We start from the raw sequence: 21,099 nt of genomic DNA on the forward strand, positions 1-21,099 counted from the left end.
TGTTCGAGCTGATGAATGTCTCTCTATTACCCTTGGTAAATTGAAATTGTTATGAGTGAAGAAACAATAATAGAAGATGTAATATATTTGTATATAAGGTTTTTAATTTGTCAAAGTTTCTACTTTCTATGTATCTCGGAGGATTGATGTTTTCCAATATAAAATATGACAATACACAACGTTTTCTTTGAACCTTCTAATTGATACTAACCTTTCAATATGAAATTCTAATCCCAGGTGCATGATGATGAGGAAGGTAGTGGAAAGTTTTAATCTTTTCGAGGGTGCAGAAGGGCTACTATTATTTTTTTTATGATTCAATGAATCAATTATCAAAATTGTAAAATCATTCATTTCGAAAGATATTTCTGGCTTTAAGTGTGGATTTTGATTTTTGAATGCCAGTAGGAATTTACATTGTTTTTAAGAATTAACTGAAATCCAGGAATAGCTGGACAATACAAGGACTTCTGGTCTTTTTCCTGTTCTAGAATTTGCATGGCAGTTGATAATCATCTTGCACCCTGACAAAGAAAAGTGTTGAATGTCAGTTCTTTAATCACTGTTTCCAACAAAGTGTTCCAAACTACCCTATTATTTCTATTAAATTTTTATATATACATAATGAGAAACAGAACGCAACATACAAGGGTTGATCAATTATGAATTAAGAAGATTGCTGTACAATTATGTGAAGACTACCGCAATCAAATATTTACTTGTTTACTCGAGAAAAATGCGACAACAATGACATGTAGCGGTTAAAATCTACCTCATTACAACTAGTAAATTCAAATAACATGGACGAATCGAAGACAAATGAATCCACCAAAACTATACCATGGTTGTATGATATCAATCCCGAGGACACAAATTGGGTGATAACAAGTTCATTTATGATATTCACAATGCAGACGGGTGAGGATATTATATTATTTTTTTTTTTATATATAAATCCTTTATTTAGTCAAAGACTAATAATACATTTCAGTGAGTAACAATTTTAAAAGAAATCAATAAAATCTAAAAATAAAATTGATTTGTTGTCACTTGTAGATTGTCATAAAGCAATAACATATATATACATACATGTGCTATGATACAACATACATATACACACACATACATACAAAATTGTTAATTACTAATTTACATCTCGTCTCCAATATATTAGCATAAAATCTTGCGAATACATAAAAAATATAAAAATAAAATTAATGTCGTCATATAGAAAAAGTAAAATATATATAAAAAGTTTCTAAACTAGAAGTTTACGTCTCACAACAAATATAAATACTGTTCAAAATGTGTGTAAAAAAAAAGAAAAAATTCAAATACTTCAGATCTTAGTTTATATAATTCACAGGTGTGGGTTCGGTTATAATGAAAAACAATTTAGAGCAGATTTAGCCATTTTTTTTCAGCAAACCTATATTGTTGAAATACATTTTTTCTGTTATTTTTTTAATATTCCAGGATTTGGTATGCTTGAATCAGGTTGTGTTTCCATCAAAAACGAAGTCAATATTATGATGAAAAATGTAGTAGACATTGTATTAGGCGGTGAGTTATACCCCTTTCCATATCAGTAGTGGGTTTAAGAGTAATATAATAACGAAAATCAATAATTTCTCATTTGGGATTATAGGTTTGACGTACTGGATGTTTGGTTTCGCTTTTTCTTTTGGTAGAAGCGACTTGAATAATGGTTTTATAGCTCTTGGAGACTTCTTCATAGATCCTTCGTTGAAGGATCCATTAAAAGGTGCAATCTACGCAGCATTCATATTTCAATTATCTTTTGCTACCACGGCGACAACAATAGTTAGCGGGGCTATGGCAGAAAGGTATATATATAGATATATATATATATATATATATATATATATATATATATATATATATATATATATATTTTAATCATATTAGTGACAAATTGTACCTTTCATGATGGCACAAATGCCGTGAACCAAATCAATTTTGATTTGTATGACGAGTTCATTCCACCTTCATACTATATTGTATGCTAACAATAAAAAATACCTATATATATACCTACATATATATATATATATATATATATATATATATATATATATATATATATTGTGTTGGTTTCAGATGTAATTTTAAAGCGTACTGTATGTTCAGTTTTCTGAATACTGCAATATATTGTATCCCTGCTGGTTGGATATGGGGCGACCACGGATTTTTAAAGGCTCTTGGAGCTGTTGACATTGCAGGATCAGGAGCTGTGCACCTAATTGGTAAATTTTGTACATAATTGTAAACAATTCATAAGGTCGCTAAATTGTCCTAGTGATCTAGTGAGTAAGTTATCGTAATGTTATACATATTAAAACACTTCTCCAAGGAATTAACGCACCACTTCAATGAATCAATTTTATTTAGTCAGAGAAGAAATGAAACATTTTCAGGATCCTACATAGGATCTACTACTAATCGTAGTAGAGGAGAGTGACCGTATATGGAATAGTATCCCTAATATGGAATACAGGCATTTCTATCAAACGGAAAGTGACACACGCAGTAAACAGTGTTCGTCACTTTCTACGTATTCGCGTCCGCGCGTACAGGTCATAACATGTTAGTCGAGCGAGCCCTTTCTTCACAGTAGCTGTATATTGTGTCGCTGTCGCATAACTTTCTGAGGTATGTAAAAAACACGTATTTTTTGCATAAAAAATGCACAGTATTGTTGTTATACCTTTGTAGACATTATTTAGATGTTCTTTTGTGGGTTTTAGCGGTATTTCATTGTATTAACTTATCAAATATAAATGTCAGTTTTAAGTAGTTGGAAAATTCAAATATGGACAAATCATAGTATCCAATTATGGAATATTCCATAATTGGTTCTTTTGAGTATTAGATGATTGCGTTAATTATAAATTGAAAGTATTTTTCATTAGAATGATATCTCAAACACAAAACGAAAAGACTGGAATCCAGAGGACATGGCGCAAGCTATTAAATTAGTAAGAGAGAAAAAATGAGTTGATTGTGAGCTGCAAAACACTTTGGTGTGCCGAGGTCTACCTTGTTTCGATTATGCCAGAAAAACGAACTACCGCCAGAATAAGCCGCAGTTACACTACACTGAGGTCAACTGTTTTAGGGACAACTCTTGAAAATACTTTGATGGACTACATTTTAACTATGGAGAGCAAGTTTCACGGCTTGACGGGAAGCGATGTTCGAAGAATGGCGTACATGTTGGCAAGCTGTAATCAGTTGAGAAATCCGTTTGGTGACACAGGATTGGCTGAAAAGAAATGGCTTGAGCTATTTCTTAAGCGCCATAAGGACAAACTATCAGTGAGAAGACCAACTGGCACATCTTTTGCTAGAGCATTTGGATTCAGCGAAGAAAAAGTAGACACATTCTTTAATCTTCTTAAAGGCCCTTATGCCCAAGAAAAATATAGTCCAAACCGCATATATCATGTTGACGGGCTACCGTGTTACACAGCAAGATACCCAAGTGGTTGCCCATAGAGGGAAACGGCAGATAGCTTCACTAACCTCAGCTGAAAGGGATTCATTTATGACAATTGCTGTTGATATGAACGCTACTGGTCATTTTGTACCTCCCTTTATTAAATTCCCTCGTAAGAATATTAATGATCAGCTAATGAGAGGCACTGTTGGCATTGCACATCCGTCAGGATGGATCCAAATGAGCATATTTACTGAGTGGTTCAAACCTCCTATTAAACATACCAACCCTATTCCGGAATCGAAAGTATTACTGATTTTAGATGGTAATTTTTCCCATACTCGTAACATCGACGTGATAGAACTTGCTAGGAAAAATAATGTAGACATTCTGTCCTTACCTCCTTACACAACCCACAAGCTCCAGCCACTAGACAGAACGTTTATGGGACCTCTGAAAACGTATTACAGTGAAGAAATACGAATGTGGATCAGAGACAACAATAGACCACTAAGCCAGTGTTTCTGAAAGTGGGGCGCCGTGGGCCACGGGTGAGTCTCAAGGTACAACGTTTTACAACATAGATAACTGAGAGTAAAGGTAATACGTCGGTACCTAATAATAAAATCCTCTGATAATATGATAATATCGGTAATTGCAAAATGCAATCCGTTCAGACAGCCACCTACCTACTTTTATTAATTAAATATCTAGTATAGTCTTTATGTTCGGGGCGCCGCAATAACCTTCAAAAAACATAAAGGAGCCGTGAATTCGAAAAGTTTGAGAAACACTGCACTAAGCCCTTATATGATATTGTGGAGCTATTTGGTAGGGCTTATTTAAAAGTAAAAAAGGGTGAGATAGCAGCCAACGGAACAAGATGCAGTTGAAGATGGTTGCACAGTCGACGTTACACCAATGACAAGTTTCCAACCTTCAGAAGAATTGATGGCCAATCTTAGAACACCTCTGATGATAGTAAGCCTTTAACTGAAGTTTCTACATCCAGACAAGATACAAATATTGAACTTGTGCCCTCAACTTCCGGAATTTCTCACAGTAGTTTCTCCAGTACCAAAAAAGAAAAGTAAACCTTCTGAAAGAGAGAAAAAAACATCTGTTGCAGCAGTCATCACATCTTCATCTTACAAGAACGACCTCATAGAAGAAAGAAAATAAATGTCCAAAGAAAAAAAAATCCAGAACCAGAGTATGATGCCTGAATTTATGATTTTTGCAAAAAATTTGTGTTCCTTTCTATGTTATACCAATGTTTCCAAAGAATATCGTTTAAGTCAAAGTTAAAATTTCATAGTGTTTATAGTATTCCATACATGGGGTACCTATTCCACATTTAGATACCTTTATCATTATTTAGTTTTTTATTTAAATTTTATTTAAAATTAGTTAATGTAACCAACACTTGTTACAAAATGAAGCGTAAATATATGATTATTATTAATGACTACAAAATGTTTTTTATTTGTAACTTTTGGGCAAATTATGTCTAATAAACAAAGTAGTATTACATATTTGGTCACTCTCCTCTACTGTGTCCAATCGAGGGTTGACGTAAAAGTAAACTGCAAACAAAATATTGTTGGAAAGAAGTTGCCATGATGTTAATTTCAACCTCTTCGAGGTAAATTCTGACTATCTGTGCAACATAGGATCTGGCGTTGTCTTGCATTAGTAAGACATTTTCGCCGATATAAGGGGCGAATGGTACTACGTGTTGCTCCAAGATCTCCATTGCATACCTTTAAGCTGTAACGGACCCATTGTGTATAACCACGAGGTCCGTATGTGCGGTCAAAGAAATACTATCCCACGCCATAAAGGAGCCTCCACCAAATAATGTGGTTTGTGAAAAGTTACATATCGTTCATTGGGACGTCGTAACACACGTCTGTCGTTATTGTGTAAACAAAATCGGGACTCATCGGTGAACAACACTCGTACCCAGTCAGCCTCTAACCAATTGACGTGTTCCCTGGCAAAACGTACTTAGTCTCACCTCACGATTGTCTGCAGTTAATAGAGGGCCCGGGCTGCAATCCTAGGTGTTATATGTTGTACTTCCCAAGTCGCTGGCGAACAGTTTCCGTAGTGATTTGTATAGCATGCACGTTACGAAACTGAATTTGTAGACTTTGATGTGTAACAAATCGTTGTCGAAGTGCTAAAATCCTCAAACATCCATCCTGAATAGGGGTAGTTACTCGATTTCGTCCTTACCCTGATCTACGAGCATGATCGCATGTTTCACGGAATCTTTGCAAGATACGTGTGATGTATGTGTGGAACACATTGAATTGAGGAGTAATTCGTCGGTAACTCCAGCCTTCTTCCAAAGTATTAGTGCTTGGGCACATTCATCACGGGTTAAATTACGTGATTGACGCTCCATAATAAATACAAAAAAGAATCCTTTAGAAGTAAACAGTAGGTAATCGAATAAATACACGTCTTAAACTCGTTCAGATTTGCGAACTAAATAGGTAGGTACACTTCGTGCTTCTTTTTTATATTTTTGCGGATAAAAACTAAAGCATGAACCATAGTCGAAATATATCGCATTCACAAATTGCATATACGAGGGATTTGACAAATATAACATTGTAGTAGGAGTTTTTATTAACGCAAACAAAATATTTTGAAATTCAATGTGGTTCGTTAATTTGTTGGAGAAGTGTTCTTAATAAGTTATAACATTTCATTGTCGCCAATAGCAAAAATTTCAAAATTAAATTAGAAATTGATCACCAATCATACATAATATTTAAAAGAGTAATTATAATTTTAACGCTAACTTTAGGGTCATAATGCTGAAAATATGTATCATTATTATATATATTATAAAATACATTATTGATTGGTGTATCTATTTTCTATATTCGATCGGAAACCAGTATCACTTCAGCCACACACTTTACTTCATTTAATTATTTTTAACGATATTAACAAGGTTTTTAAAAGTTTATAAAACAGTGATTTCAAATGATTTAAAACTCTTACTCTATAACACCGTTTTATAGTTTTCAAACAAATAATCTTTAATTTTTTTTTCAACTAGGACACACAAAAGTAAAATAGTTTTGCTCTTTTTTCTAACTTGTTCTGATGTGATTCGTTATACTAAGATATATTAAATCATTTCTTTACAAAAAACTATGAAAAACTAAGCTCATGCTGACGCATATGCACAGAAAAAAGAAAAAAAATTGTGATGAAAATGCCTATTTTCAAAGTTTAATTCGAAGTGCATACCTACCTATCCTGAAACTATTATAATTTAACCAAATGCTTGATATAGAACACTACTCATACCAATGAAAGTTATTCATTAAATAACCGTATAACATAATTCACTGAGCCATACATTCGCATATTTAATCTAACCTAATAAATAGATGCGATTTGTTGATTGTTTATAATTGATAATCTCAAAAATCATCTTAATCGATTTTAAAAATTCTTTCACTTATGCGAAGCTCAATTATCAGCAAGTAATGTGGACTATTTTATTTCAATAAAATTGGAAGACCCAAAGTATAAAAAATTTGTACATAAATATCAATTTTTTTGTGTGTGCGCGCCAGTAGAGTCGCTAGTCAGTTGATAAAATAGAAACTATTAATTAGCTACAGGCCAATTGTTCATAACCAAGGTTTTATTCAATATTATCAAGCAGTACCGTGAGCAATAGATAATCTATGGTTTTTATTGCCTCACAGACGTTTCATTACACAAAATGAGTGGGCATACTTGGAGACTGGCTGTAAATCAAATTATCTGAAAAAACAATTCGTTCATGCCAGTATATTACCTACAAAGTAGGTAATTTGATTTGAGACAGGTAATACACTTTTATTCCTTCACTAATAGGTGGAAGTGCAGCTTTTGCCAGTGCGCTAATGTTGGGACCCCGTCTGGGAAGGTACGATGCTGGAATTGCCCCTTTACCTTTGGGGAATCCTGTGAACGCTGTTATGGGTCTTTTCGTATTATGGTGGGGTTGGTTGGCATTCAATTCAGGTAGTACTTATGGGGTAAGTAGTAACATCACACATCTGCGAGTATTTAGGGAAGTCAACTGACTACTTAAAGACCAATAAACTATACCTACATCCTATATTTATTATATGACAGTAGGTATACGATAATGTAGTGGCGTTTTTCAGTTGAGTGGTGAAAAATGGCATTATGCCGCTAGAGCAGCAGTCATGACGATGATGTCTACTTTTGGAGGCGGTACAGCAAGCATTTTTTATACTATGATCAAAATGAAAGGAAAAATTGATGCTATCGATATTATTAATGGAATTCTTGGATCTCTTGTGTCCATAACAGCAGGATGCTTCCTTTATAAAGGTGAATGAAGTTTAATATAGTCCGTTCACCGAACAGAATGAAGTGATCATGTGTAGTTTACATGTTCACAAAGTTAAAGTCCAGATTCACAAATACAAAAAACTCAATTTTTGCAGAGAATAAAATGAAAATATACAAACGCAAAGACATGATGGTACAAATAAGAGTGAAATATGAGGTTTCCTGTGTCTGAAAATGGTCGACCATCAATAATATTGGACCTGTGAAAAATTATGCGAATGTTGCATTCTCTTACAACTATATAACTTCATCTGTTTTGTGAACAGACTAATAAACCTCCGATTTTCTAATTTACATCAATGATACTTCTCTTTCTTCAAAGTATCGCTACAGAAAAAGTAAATTTATTTTCACATCTTCTGTGTATATTAACTTTCAAGGTTGGGAAGCAGCCTTAATTGGGACTATCGGATCTCTATTAGTATGTGGCTCTATGCCTCTTTTTGACTTGGTAAGTGAATATCTTTATACATCTTTATTTAATTTGATATGTCCATTTTCTTAGGCAGGCGTAGATGACCCTGTTGGAGCCAGTGCTGTCCATGGCGTTGGGGGTATTTGGGGTAAAACTTTTATTAGATTCATGTGCTTCTGTACGTCACTTTGCTTGAATCCGATGTTCAAAATATAAAAATAAATATGGCCTAATGCGCCTCAATGGTAGCGAAAGCCATTATTATAGAGAGAAATATGGGAAACCAAAACTACCTTTCTTCACTGATCAACTCAATTTTATTGAAATCGTTTGTAAGTTCTTGTACATGTTTTTTGAGAAATGGACATTACATGTTTCTATCCTATTTGGCTACAGATTCGTTTGACCGATTTCATGTACCATTTCATTTACTGTGTGCAAATATAGTTAGGCATGATGTGCACCTAGTATAGAATATTACGGAATGAAATGGTGTAAGATATTGAAAATAACTGAAGAAAACAAAGTTCAATATAATATAAAACCCAATCTCAATACACATAAAACCAATAGATATTAGGCATATAATCCCTTGTCAACTGTCCCTTCTGTAGTTATGAGGTGTTTTCTGGCGTTTAATCGTATTTAAGCGTGTATTCAAAAACGATTCGTGTTGACGTCATTAATAATAAGATTCGCCAGAATGAAATGATTCAATTTGAGTAGGACGTAGTAGGATTCAATTTGAGTAGGAAAAAAGCTTTTCAAATTTCTCTAACCTCAATTATAATCAGATATGTGCAAGTAATAATTTCCCAGATTTATTTTTTACACCCTTAAAGCGTAATTGAAAAAAGTTTTCAGCATTTTATAAACTACATCAAAATAAAGTAGGAACTGACAACTGACGTAACGGCAAATTCCGTTTCAAAACCAATCTCACGTTAGTTTTGAATCATCATGAATACGTTTCAATCTTAGTTGATATGACGTCATCGTTTCAAAGCCAGAACGAATGTATTTGAATCGCAGACAAATACGTTATTTTGAATACATGAGCGCCACAAAACATCTATGACTGAAGGGGACGATGAGTATTTGCTCAACCAAAATAATAAAATGAAAGGTAAAAACAGGAAACAAAAGATGTAAAAGTGAACTAGCCCATAATTAAAAAACAGAAAAACAATTTCATATTTGGTGTTTCGACTTCGGGTTCCTATACTTGAATAAAATGAAATTTCACAAACGGCCTGGTCCGCGTTCCTGGAGACGCTGAATAATTCTAGAAACTCCAATGAAAACTGAGATGTTATTGTATCAAATGGCATTCATTTCATTCGAGCACCTGCACTTTTACAAACAATGGAACCCGTTCCACTCTCATGCAGAAATGGGTACTGTGGAGACAACATATGCTTTTTGAACATTGCTTTTTTCAGATTTCGACAATGGTATTGTCTCATGACAAAACATGAAATGTTTTCGACTTCCGTTTTTAATTTCGACAAACCACGCTATGAACAACCAATTTTCTGGAAAATAACTGCTCCAAGATTGGACGATTTTCTATTGTCAAATAGTTGACTATCTTTCGGGAAGGAACACATACTACGGCTTGATACAAGTTTTTTTAGTGTTAGGATATCGATTAAAAAATTTGAATCTTCCCTATACCTCAAAAGTATTTGTAAAGGAAAAGGAAATAATTTTATCTTCTTCATTGGATCCCAATCAAATATAAATGCGCGCGCTATCTTGGTTGAAAATAAAATGAAAAATATTGATACATATCCTCGATAGTTTAAAAAAATCTGTTTACTGTTGATTCGACAAAGAACATATTAATTTCACAATAATTACTTTTTTTTTAGATTTCTTTTCGAACAAAAAAAAACAGTAACTAGGTACCTACACAAATCGTTCAATTGGTAGAATAAGAAAGTTAAATTCGCAACATGTTCTGTATGACATATAATTGTTTCATCATATATACCTTTTTAGGAATTATTGCAGTAGGAATATTTGCTGAAAATCCTTATCCTCTGGGTACAACGAATGGAAGAAGCGGTTTAATAAAAGGTGTGCTGTTTATATATTTTGAGTTTAACTAAAAGCCAGTGAAGAAAACTGTATTATGATACAGTGGTTAGTGGTTTTTGGTTTTTGCCGTTATCAAAATAATTACCTATTTCAGAGTAAATTGATTCTGTCTTTCCTGATTTGGAAACCAAATTGAAATTTCATTAATTTGAAATTATTACGGGAGAAAATACTTTTCTGACCAGAAAAAAAGCAATGAAATCCACCCTTATATATGGGGGTAGTTTACCAATGTGATTTTTCAAAATATTTGCCTGTCAAAGCCTTACCATCGGAATTTTCCAATCAAACTTCGTATGTTCATCTTTGTTATTAAACATTGCTACCAATGAGAAAATTTGATTCTACCCGTTAGCCTTCCAATCGGAATATTTAGATGAAACTTCATAATTTCATCTCTTTTGATATGCGATCATTGCCATCAATGAGAACATTTGAATACATCCCTTTCGGAGATTAGGTTAGGTTTAGTTGATTTTTATTTTTGATAATACTGGTTTAAAAAAATTACCAGAGTCAACTTTCTTCCAAAAGTGATAGTTTCAAATTTTCTGATTGGTATCAAAAATAACATATCAAGAGAGTTACAATTATTAAAGCTTGTTTATCAGCAATTTTCTTTGAAAAGTCAAAATAGTTTAAAAACGGTTGAAACACCAATTCAGAGGATGATTTGGTTTTTTTTGAATCTGCTGATATATCTTTTATGTTCCCTCAGACCGTGGTAAAATAACTAGCGCCAAATTTTTGTCATTTTCTTTAAAATCGGGAGGAGTAGGTATTCCATTCAACTCGATGTTAACTGTCTGATTTCAAAATTAGTTCTGCAAATGTTGATCCTAATAATTGCCCATTATAACTCTTACCAAAAGAACAGAATATCTATGAATGTAAGTTTTTTATATTTCTTTCTGTGTTGTTGGATTTTTGTACCTATTACCTATGTGTGAGTATAGATCTCAGTGTATTTTTTGTTTTATAAGAAGTTCTAGCATCATATTTATCTTCAGATCGGCCTTATCTTTCCAAGTAGTCATGTATTATGAAGTGTAACGTTAGTTGTGAAAGGTGTAGGTGGTTGTTGAATTAATAATGGTCGAATTGGTGATTGTTGAATTGGTGGCTGTTGAATTGGTGAAGCTGTCTGTAGGGTCATTTGATTTTCAATTATTTATTTTCTATTGCATTTATTGTTGAATTCACGAAAGAATTTGGATGAGCGTTCATGTTCGGAACAGGTTTTATGAATGATACTTCTTTATCAAAAAAGTCTATAAAAAAACTTTGATATCCCTACAAAAATTAACTTTCGCTCAATACTTTAAAATACATCTGACAGACTACCACCGAAAACCATGGCCTCCTTAATCCAGATTTACAGAAACTGTTGGCGCTTTGGAACCCTCTTTTATAGCGAAGATATCGGTGTATGAATAAAATATTAAATACACCATATTTTTCACATAGTCTAAACCATGCAAACAAATTTCACATAAATGTATAAAATTATTCACTTTCAGGTTTTTTTCCATTGTGTTCATTGATGTTTTTATAGCAGTTGTACAAAATATTTTTTTAATGAAAAAACTGTTCCAGGAATCATGGTAATGATGAACATTAATGAGAAAATACTATTTCCAGGTGGAGGCTGGTATCTCTTTGGAGTCCAATGTCTAACAGCCCTTTGCTTACTATCTTGGGGCATTATATCAACTGTAATTTTATTATGGATAATAAATAAATTCATAACAATCAGAATGGATGTCCACGTAGAACTGTTGGGTGCAGACTTAACAGAACATTTGGTCAAGCACGGACAAGTAAATGTAGTTAGTGATATTTAGTAGTACTTTTTTAATAGTATTTGATTTTATCATTCTGAATATATTCAAGCTTCATTGACTTGAAATTGAAAAAAAAAATACTATCGCATATGATAAAACTGACTGATACTTGAGGCGTTTTCTGGCGCTGATGTATTTAAAACCTATTTGTCTTGTGGTTGAAATACATTCCTTCTGGCGTTGAAACAATGACGTCACATCAACTATGATTTGAACATGATTCAAAACTAGCGTGAGGTTAGTTTTGAAGAGGAATTTGACATTACGTTGCGTCAGTTGTACGTTCTGGTACACTGGTTTAAAATATGCAGCTACATTTGTAATGAATATTACTGAAGTTTTTTCCCAACACCAAACCGTTATTTTAACACCTCGACACGTGTTTCGATCACCAAGTGATCATCGTCAAGGGGAAGATCAAACTGATCTTCCATCACAAGTACATTTGTAATATCAATGCAAAACATTGTATGCCAAAATCCGATTCTAATTGAGGTTAGAGAAAATTGAGAAGTTTGTTTTTATTATTCAAATTTACATCTGACACAAATTGAATCATTCCATTCTGGCGAATCTTATTGTTAACACTACGAATCGTTTTTGAATACACCCTCAAATACGATTATACGCCAGAAAACAACTTTGATGAAAATCCATTATAACTTACTCAAAAAACACATCTTGTTGTCTGTTTTTTTGAAAACGTTAATATGACAATTTCATTTCAGGTAGGGGTTTCCCGGGCTCTTTCTGCTTTCCGACCAGTTCTTGATACTACTGATGTAGAACAATTGAATAATGTAGGGTTGAATCCGGGACACGATAAACACCTGGAAATGGTAAAAACAATGGCTAAAAAGAAGAGATACACGTTATCGAAAATTTTTGAGACAAGTAACCAAAAACAAAAATTTAGGGATCAATGTTGCCAAGAATTTATTTCCAAAAAATAAAACTCATCCGAGAAGATTATCCAAAAGATCCACTGAGAATTTCAAAATGAAAGTGACAAATCTTTGTAATGAAACTGATTATGGAATAACCCCTCATGTTGCGTGGTTGGATTAATTTTTATTTATTACTAATCAAGTCATGAAAATACTGTAGCAAGCGCCAAAAGTGATGGCGAGCGCGCCCCCATGCGCACAAACTAATTTTTAATGTAACTCCCACTACAGCTCTTGCAAGACATACAAATGCTTTGTACAGAGGCGTATCATTACTTGTCCTCCAATGCTGTTGGCGTTTGGCATTGTTTGAATAATTTGTGGTGTTTCTGAAAAAGTGTCATTGCCTAGCAAAAGTTTATTTTTGGATAATTGTTTTATTATATAACATTTTAATGAACTGTACTACTACCTATAATACTAAATGAAATATGAAAAGAAATTACAATGAAGTCATCTTCCATTTATTACCCTAATTAAAACTAATTATAGGTACGACACTGGCCGGCAAGGAGCTTATCGTAATCCAATAGTTATTTAGTTGTGAGAGTCTATACCTGCGCGATCGCTCGCCATCACGTACTCTTGCTAATCTCAAATGAAGTTTACATTGATATTGCAGTGATATAGTTTTTTCATGAGTATTCTCCGATACCATTCATCTAATTCAAATAAATATAAGCAAAAATATTGTAATTTTTATGTTTCTTGTAATTTCTTCTGTCGTACCATTTATCCTCGATTGTGTGTTGAGAGTTGAGAGTAAGTATAAATTTTAATATTGAAGACTGAACCTGGCTGTATGTATTACAATATTTGAGAAGAAGAAGAACTTTTCAATTTTGACGTGAAAAATAAATACGAAATGTCATAAGTTAAAATCAAAATAATGTAAAAGTATTTTTGACTTGAAATGAATGAAAAATTTCCAAGTTTGTCCAAACAGTGTATTTCAATACATATTAAATCATCTAGCTCCTATTAGCAATAGCTATCGGCTACTCATCATTTAGGTAAGAACTTCAGCAACATGTTTATCTAAGTCTCGACAAGATTTTTGATTTTTCCTTCATCATTCATGGCAAAAAATTTCACACTGAGACTGTTCAATTTTTCGAATCATTTGACAAATTTCCAATTTTTCTAAAGTAAAAGCCCCGAACTGTCAATAGTGCGAAAAATTGATAACCTTCCAATAACTGATTCATAAAGTCTCAACTCATCTATATGTAATTTTATTCTCATAGTTTTTCCAGCTGATCCCACTATTGTAATCTAACGGACAAGGTCGGTTAAATTGGACAAAAGTTCCCTATTTTGGGTAACTAAAATCTTCACAGATAGAGAATATAAGTGATTGTTTTTGAAACAGTTTTCTGACTCTACCGTCTCCATTTTAAATGATGAAGAAAAAAGGCAGAAGAACTTTCGATACTGTTTGATATTGGTTATAATCTGATATAAACCAATTTACAGTGCAAGGTTTCGTTCACTGGATTTCATCAACTTAATTTTTTTTGAATACTGACCTCTTGTTTTTTCATCAATTTTTGTAGCCACTATAATAACAAATTCAGCTTTGTATTACAATACAGGTCGGTATTTAAAAAATTAAGTTGATGGTGAAATGCAGCGACCGAAATGTCGCATTACAAATTGGTTTATATCAGATTATAACTAATATGAAATAGTATTCAAAGTTTTCTCGTCTTGTTTTACATCATCCAAAATGGAGGTGTTAGAGACAAAAAAACGAAATTCAACAATTCCAATTTTTGGCTAGTATTTCAAAAACAACCACTGATAATTTTAATCTGAAAAAATATTCTAGTTTCCCAAAGTAGAAAACTTTTGTCCAATTTAACGGACTTTGTAGGTTTTAATGTTTCCGAAATAGCAATTGTAGGGTCAGCTAAAAAATTACCTATATACAGTGTCACCATTAAAGTGCGCACCATATGGGAAACTTTTTTTTCGAAAAATTTCAATGAAGTTTAACTTCGGCACTTCTTTGTGCTTTAGATTCAACTTAAAATGATGCGGCCAACTGCGACCCACTGACGTTCAGTGTTTGTCAAATTCAACTTTTTTTTTTGAAAAAAATTGAAAAAAGTGCATTTCTAGATCGAATTTAACAAAAAGTTACTTGAAAAAGTTGTGTCTACGGCAATTTTATATCCATATGCCAAATTTTATGCAGCAAAGTTAACGTTTTGCTTATTTTTGACAGATATCCCCTTTACTTTAAAAAACAAGTTCGGTTAATTGTCATAAATTCATGTATACATAACAAACTCATCATGGAGTTTAACTTTTCTGATACATTTTTACTTATACGGACATTTTTAGAGAGAAATTAAAAATGTGCTATGAAAATTTTAACATGACTGGTGCAAAGTTTCAATCACTTGTCTATTTTCTTGAAGAAACGTCAGTACCTTCAATTTTGAAAAAGCAGACACAACTCAAAAACTGCAATAAGTATTAATGAAATTACTAGAGTTGAAATTATACTAAAATCTCAATATTCAGTATTTACAGATTATTTATAAACACTAACTAGGGCGGTAAGGATGCTTAATCACATTGAATAAAATTTTTAAGTAGGTCTTGACAAACAAAATGCATGCTATGGTAGTGTCAAGTTGTTGATTTACTTGTCAGATTTTTTCAACAGTTATTGTTGCAATAATGTTGTCTCTTCAGGAAAGAATAGAAATAGTTTTAATACCGGCAAGTAGCTAACATTTTTAATGAACGGCATCCAGGAAAAAATGTTCAACATACTACTGTGTCAAGGATAATGTCGAAATTCAGAGAAACACGACCATAGCAAATCAATTTAAAAAAAACACACTCCAAGTTAATATGATGAGGAGGCCCAACTTAACATTTGTTTAAAAGTTATTGAACACGGGCAAACGAGCATAACCGATATTATAAAAAATACCGATTACAAGAGAGAAAGTGTTGGAAAAATTTTATTGAAGAATAAATTTTGGCCTTACAAGCCAAAATTTATTAACACATTAAAAGAACGAGATTTTGATGTCCGTTTGGGTTTTTCATTCTGGTTTCAAGGAGAGAGAGAAGAAAATGTAAAGTTTCCGTATAAAATTTTATGGACAGATGAGGCAACGTTCTTTTCAAATGGAACGGTAAGTTCTGAAAATTGCCGATGGTGGGCCCAAGAAAATCCCAATTTCACAGTTGAATGTGGTGATCAGTATTGCTTTAAAACTAATGTATGGTGTGGGATACTTAACGACCAAATAATTGGACCATTTTTCTTTAGGGAAAATTTATCATCCATCGGTTATCTCAACCTTTTAAATAATGAGGTTAGTGAAGTTTTAGATAATATGCCTTTAAATATTAAATACGACCTATGGTATCAGCTTGATGGTGCACCAATACATCACACGGTTGCTGTAAAACAGTCCCTCCAACAAATGTTCAGAGGCAAAGTTATTGGACGTAACTGGGAATATTATTGGCCGCCTAGATCACCCGACTTGACGCCTTTATACTTTTTCTTGTAGTGTTACCTGAAACAAAAAGTGTACCGAAGTAGACCATTTACTGACATACAACATCTGGAAAATACCATTTGCGACTGCTGTGCAAATATAAATCCCCGATTTATTAAAAATGCAGTTACAGATGTCAGTAGAAGGACCATAATATGTATTGAACGTGGAGGACATACTGAAATGTAGGCTATAAGTGTTTGACAACCTCATTTAGATCAATAAGTAATTTTTTGTACCCATTGGTATTTTCTATAATATTATTGTTGTTTAAAATTTATAATAATAATAATAGTTCTATCGAAATTATTTGCATTTTTTTTAGTTGCCTCTGTTTTTCGAAATCAAAGGTTTGTTTAAGAAAATAGCCAAGTGATTGAAACTTTGCACCAGTCATGTTAAAATTTTTATTACGAATTTTTAATTTCTCTCTAAAAATGTCCGTATAAGTAAAAATGTATCAGAAAAGTTAAATTCCATGATGAGTTTTTTATGTATACATGAATTGATGACAACCGAAATTGTTTTTTAAAATAAAGGGGATATCTGTCAAAAATAAGCAAAACGTTAACTTTATCCTAGTTGCATAAAATTTGGCATATGGATATAACTTTTTCAAGTAACTTTTTGTTAAAATCGATCTAGAAATGCACTTTTTCAATTTTTTTCAAAAAACAAAGTTGAATTCGACAAACACTGAACGTCAGTGGGTCGCAGTTGGCCGCATCATTTCAAGTTAAATTTAAAGCACAAACAAGTACCGAAGTTAAACTTCATTGAAACTTTTCAAAAAAAAAGTTTCCCATATGGTGCACACTTTAATGATGCAACTAATTAGAGCTAAGAAGATGATAGCACAGCCAGCTATCAAAAGCACTCGCATATAATAAATAGAAGTTATAAAGCTTCAAATCTTTTTGTGACATTCGTTGATATTTTTTACTATATTTGTTACTTTATATCATCAGTTTCTGTTTTGTTCACACAATTTCAAAAGTTGTGAGAAATTCAATGTTTATTTCAGATACAAATTTGAAGAAAAAAAACCCTTTCGAGATAAGTAATTTCACATGAACATATGATAGAACTTTTCCTTTTTCATGTAATTCAATTTTCATGTAAAAGTAGTTTATATCTTATTCGAAAAACACTTAATTATGAGATTTTCACTAAACAGTTTTACAAAAACAAAACACGTGTTTCACTGTACAATTAGGTGCAATTTATTTTAGAAATATATCAAATATTAAAGAACCAAAATAAATTCCAATTGGAAATTACTTCAGTTTAGTTAATATTTTTACTAATACTTCAGCTGTTATTTTCAATTGAAACTGTAGTTGTTGATCCGAGAAAAAGGTGAAAGAGTTGATCCAAGGTAAACAATTCATATCCAAACATTCATTTGAGAACAATGATTTCAACATGTAGATATTTGTTCTTTTTTACTTTTCAAGGAGTGTTCATTTTAATTAATTCTAATAAAAGAAGATGGATTTTTAATTTTGTGAAACACATAAAGTTTCTATCATCCGAAGTGATCTTGGAATCAATATGAAATTTTGAGGGAATTTTTGGAACAATATACCCTTACTTACTTATGATTCTGCACGTTTGTATTAGGAATACAATTTGTAAACTTGTACACTTTATAACTTTGCAATAATTTTTGTTTTAAGAAATATTTAGTTCTTTGGTGAATCTTTATATTTCCAGATAATATCTGTAATCCCCGAAACTATACTCCAAAATTCCTCCGCCTTTTACTTCGTGATTAATTTTTTTTAATTTCCTTTCTCAACAGTTATTGTAAACAATCTTCAAATCGAAGTGATGTTAAATAATTCACCTGGTAAACATCACACCATTTTGTTTGAATTAAGATGTTTTAAGGAATAATTGTAAAAAGCCTCAGGGAATATTGTTTTTTTTGGTTGGATCGAATTGTAGTCTTAAAGTTATCATGCTCTCAAATAATTAGTAATATATAAATATCGTATTTATGATTTGAATAAATCTATATTTTGGTGAGGGTTTCAAATACCTTTCACAAAAAAGTTTGAGTATGGTTGAGTTTTCAATAATTTATTAAGCAAGTCCTTCAATCATGACAAAAGGTTATATTTCATCTGAAAATTCCAAGGTGAGGTCCTACTAGATTTGGATTATATTTTCGAGAGTTTACATGACCCCATTTTCCTAATTCAGACTTCTTTATGATGAGCTTGTTTCTTATAGATTCAGAGATCAGTTCTTTTAAATCTTATTTCCCAATAATGGTTTACTAGGACAACTTATATATAAATATATGTATTTTCCCACTTGGGGCTTTGTTCACAATATGGAGCTGCTAATAGTTAACAATATTCTCTTAGATAAAGGTTTCATACATGCAGTTGAGCCGTGTTGGGATCTTTCTTGCACTGATGAGAAGTAATACCTCGAAACCGCTCTGTAGGTGATCTACTCGAATAATTTCAGCATGGTTCTGTTTCTGGATGAACAAGAAACATCTGCAAGACTTTCAACCTCTGTGAGGTATCTTGCATAAATGTCTGTTGGATATCAATATCTAGCGTAGTAGTAGTTGTTTTCCGACAGGCATTTTCCAGAACCTCTACAGTGTAGGTAGTTGGGAAAGATGAATATTTCGTGATATTATTCGAAGTTTATTCGACTACTTGTAGCTTTCATTCATTAACTTAATCACCATGCAATCTGCACTGACAGAAGTCTCTCTGATATTGCACATGATGTTTTCATGATAGATAATTTTACTCATCTCCATCAAATTTTACAATGACATAAGTCACAATACTTGCTATGTAGAAAACCACTTAACACAGATTTTCATCTGTTTGTACTACATTGAACTAGTGACCGTAGCAGTCTTCTTTAAACAACAATCTTTTCTTGCACAGTAATTTTGTCTTTTTTAGCGCAAGGAAGTGGATTTACCCAAAATTATAAATGACGGGTTAATATTTGAATTTTATTAACAAAATATAAATGAAGTGAAATGAGTATTTTTACAATTCTTGTTTAGCTTTTTTGTATTTTCCTTCATACACTTTTGATTCTATTGTGACACTTTCACATTTTGGCTGATCTACCAGAAATTCTTTGGCTGTCCATGCCTGCGAACCATCTTTGAAAAGGAATATAGCTCTGTTATCATCGACAAGATATCTCTCAGCCTGAATATGGCTATTCCATAGGCTGGTTTGCCACAATTTGGTTATTTCCTCAGTCTCGTCTCTTGTAAGGTCTTCTCTTACCTGTACAAATGTCATCAAGGTTCTTCCTTTCTTTGTGGCTTGTAAAAGCCCTTCGGGATCATCAGGGTTCAACTGATTAAGGTTTATTTGAGGCATTGGGCGAAGATGTTCTGGTAACTCATCTTCTTCTAGTGGTTCTTCATCTTCCTCCCATTGATCTAACAGTCTTTCCATGTCGGCATCTGTGTAGTCTCTGATATCTTTTTTAGCCCATTCAGGTTTCTCTGCATGTTTTTTTGCTGATACGAACAACAGAGTGGAAAAAAATAATCCGAGTGTTACTATTTGAATGATTTTCATTTCAGAAATACTCCCACTTCCAGGCATTTTTCCAAGAAAATTCAATTCTTGTTTTTCCGTTACTTATTTTTTATTAACCTAATGGAAATTAGTGTTCGATTTTTCTTGCCAACTGTCATTAGTGTTGGTTTTTAAAACTAGAAGTAAAATTCCGAGTCCGAGTTGAAACTAATAGAATAAAAAGAAGAACAAGACATCGACCAGAGAGGGCGCCCAAGTCATAGACTAGAGAGGGCGCTGCCTTGTTCAAATGGGTTCGACAAAATATGTATTTTTCTCCCTAATCTTATTCCATATCAGTCATTCTTGCCGAAAGTTATTTACTCTCTACTAGGTCTAGCAGAGATAGCGAATAACTTTTGACAGAAATGAGTCATCTGATTGCTGACAAAACACAACTAAAGATAAACAGGTGATATCACAGAATATCTCACAGAAGAGACACTCAGTGCTGAACGGGAACTATGAACTTTTTGACAATCTTGAGATGATTATTGTTTACTTAAAAATGTTGTCGACTTGTGAACGTGAACATGTAAAATAAAACTTGGCCTACCTGCCGAGATGACATCGTGATAATTTCTCAACTGCAATTGAATTATATATCCCATGACTTCCAATAATTTAAATTTACAACGGAGAATATAGATCACAGAAACTCGACTCAACATCATAATACCCCCAGATTGTATCTTCAGTAAGATTTTCTGTGATACGAGTTATGAAGTCATGGAGTCACGGGGCATTAGATGCTTTTTGTTTAAATAGAGTAATGTAGTATTATTGGTACCCTCACTGTTCGTGCTATTCAGGGCGTTTCATTG

The 21,099-nt window shown here is 32.7% G+C and overlaps 2 protein-coding genes across 2 annotated transcripts; one reads left to right on the forward strand and one right to left on the reverse strand.

Moving 5' to 3' along the window:
* The first annotated feature begins 94 nt into the window (after positions 1 to 94).
* On the forward strand, positions 95 to 13,864 carry LOC111518263 (putative ammonium transporter 2). Its single transcript, XM_074173738.1, is given in 12 exon segments — positions 95 to 918; positions 1,477 to 1,563; positions 1,649 to 1,847; positions 2,122 to 2,267; positions 7,352 to 7,515; positions 7,648 to 7,837; positions 8,239 to 8,309; positions 8,364 to 8,421; positions 10,278 to 10,355; positions 12,018 to 12,196; positions 12,949 to 13,104; positions 13,106 to 13,864. Coding segments are annotated over 12 exon segments (1,629 nt in total). The 5' UTR covers positions 95 to 800; the 3' UTR covers positions 13,289 to 13,864.
* Positions 13,865 to 19,675: 5,811 nt separating this feature from the next.
* boca (LDLR chaperone boca) lies at positions 19,676 to 20,442 on the reverse strand. The gene has a single exon (XM_023174657.2). The coding sequence runs from the start codon at positions 20,300 to 20,302 to the stop codon at positions 19,727 to 19,729; it is 576 nt and encodes a 191-aa protein (XP_023030425.1). The 5' UTR covers positions 20,303 to 20,442; the 3' UTR covers positions 19,676 to 19,726.
* Positions 20,443 to 21,099: the final 657 nt, after the last annotated feature.

Source organism: Leptinotarsa decemlineata, unplaced genomic scaffold (genome assembly GCF_025532065.1).
Source record: "Leptinotarsa decemlineata unplaced genomic scaffold, Ldec_3_MD MMD2_tig00000505_RagTag_RagTag, whole genome shotgun sequence".
Lineage (NCBI taxonomy): Eukaryota > Metazoa > Arthropoda > Insecta > Coleoptera > Chrysomelidae > Leptinotarsa > Leptinotarsa decemlineata.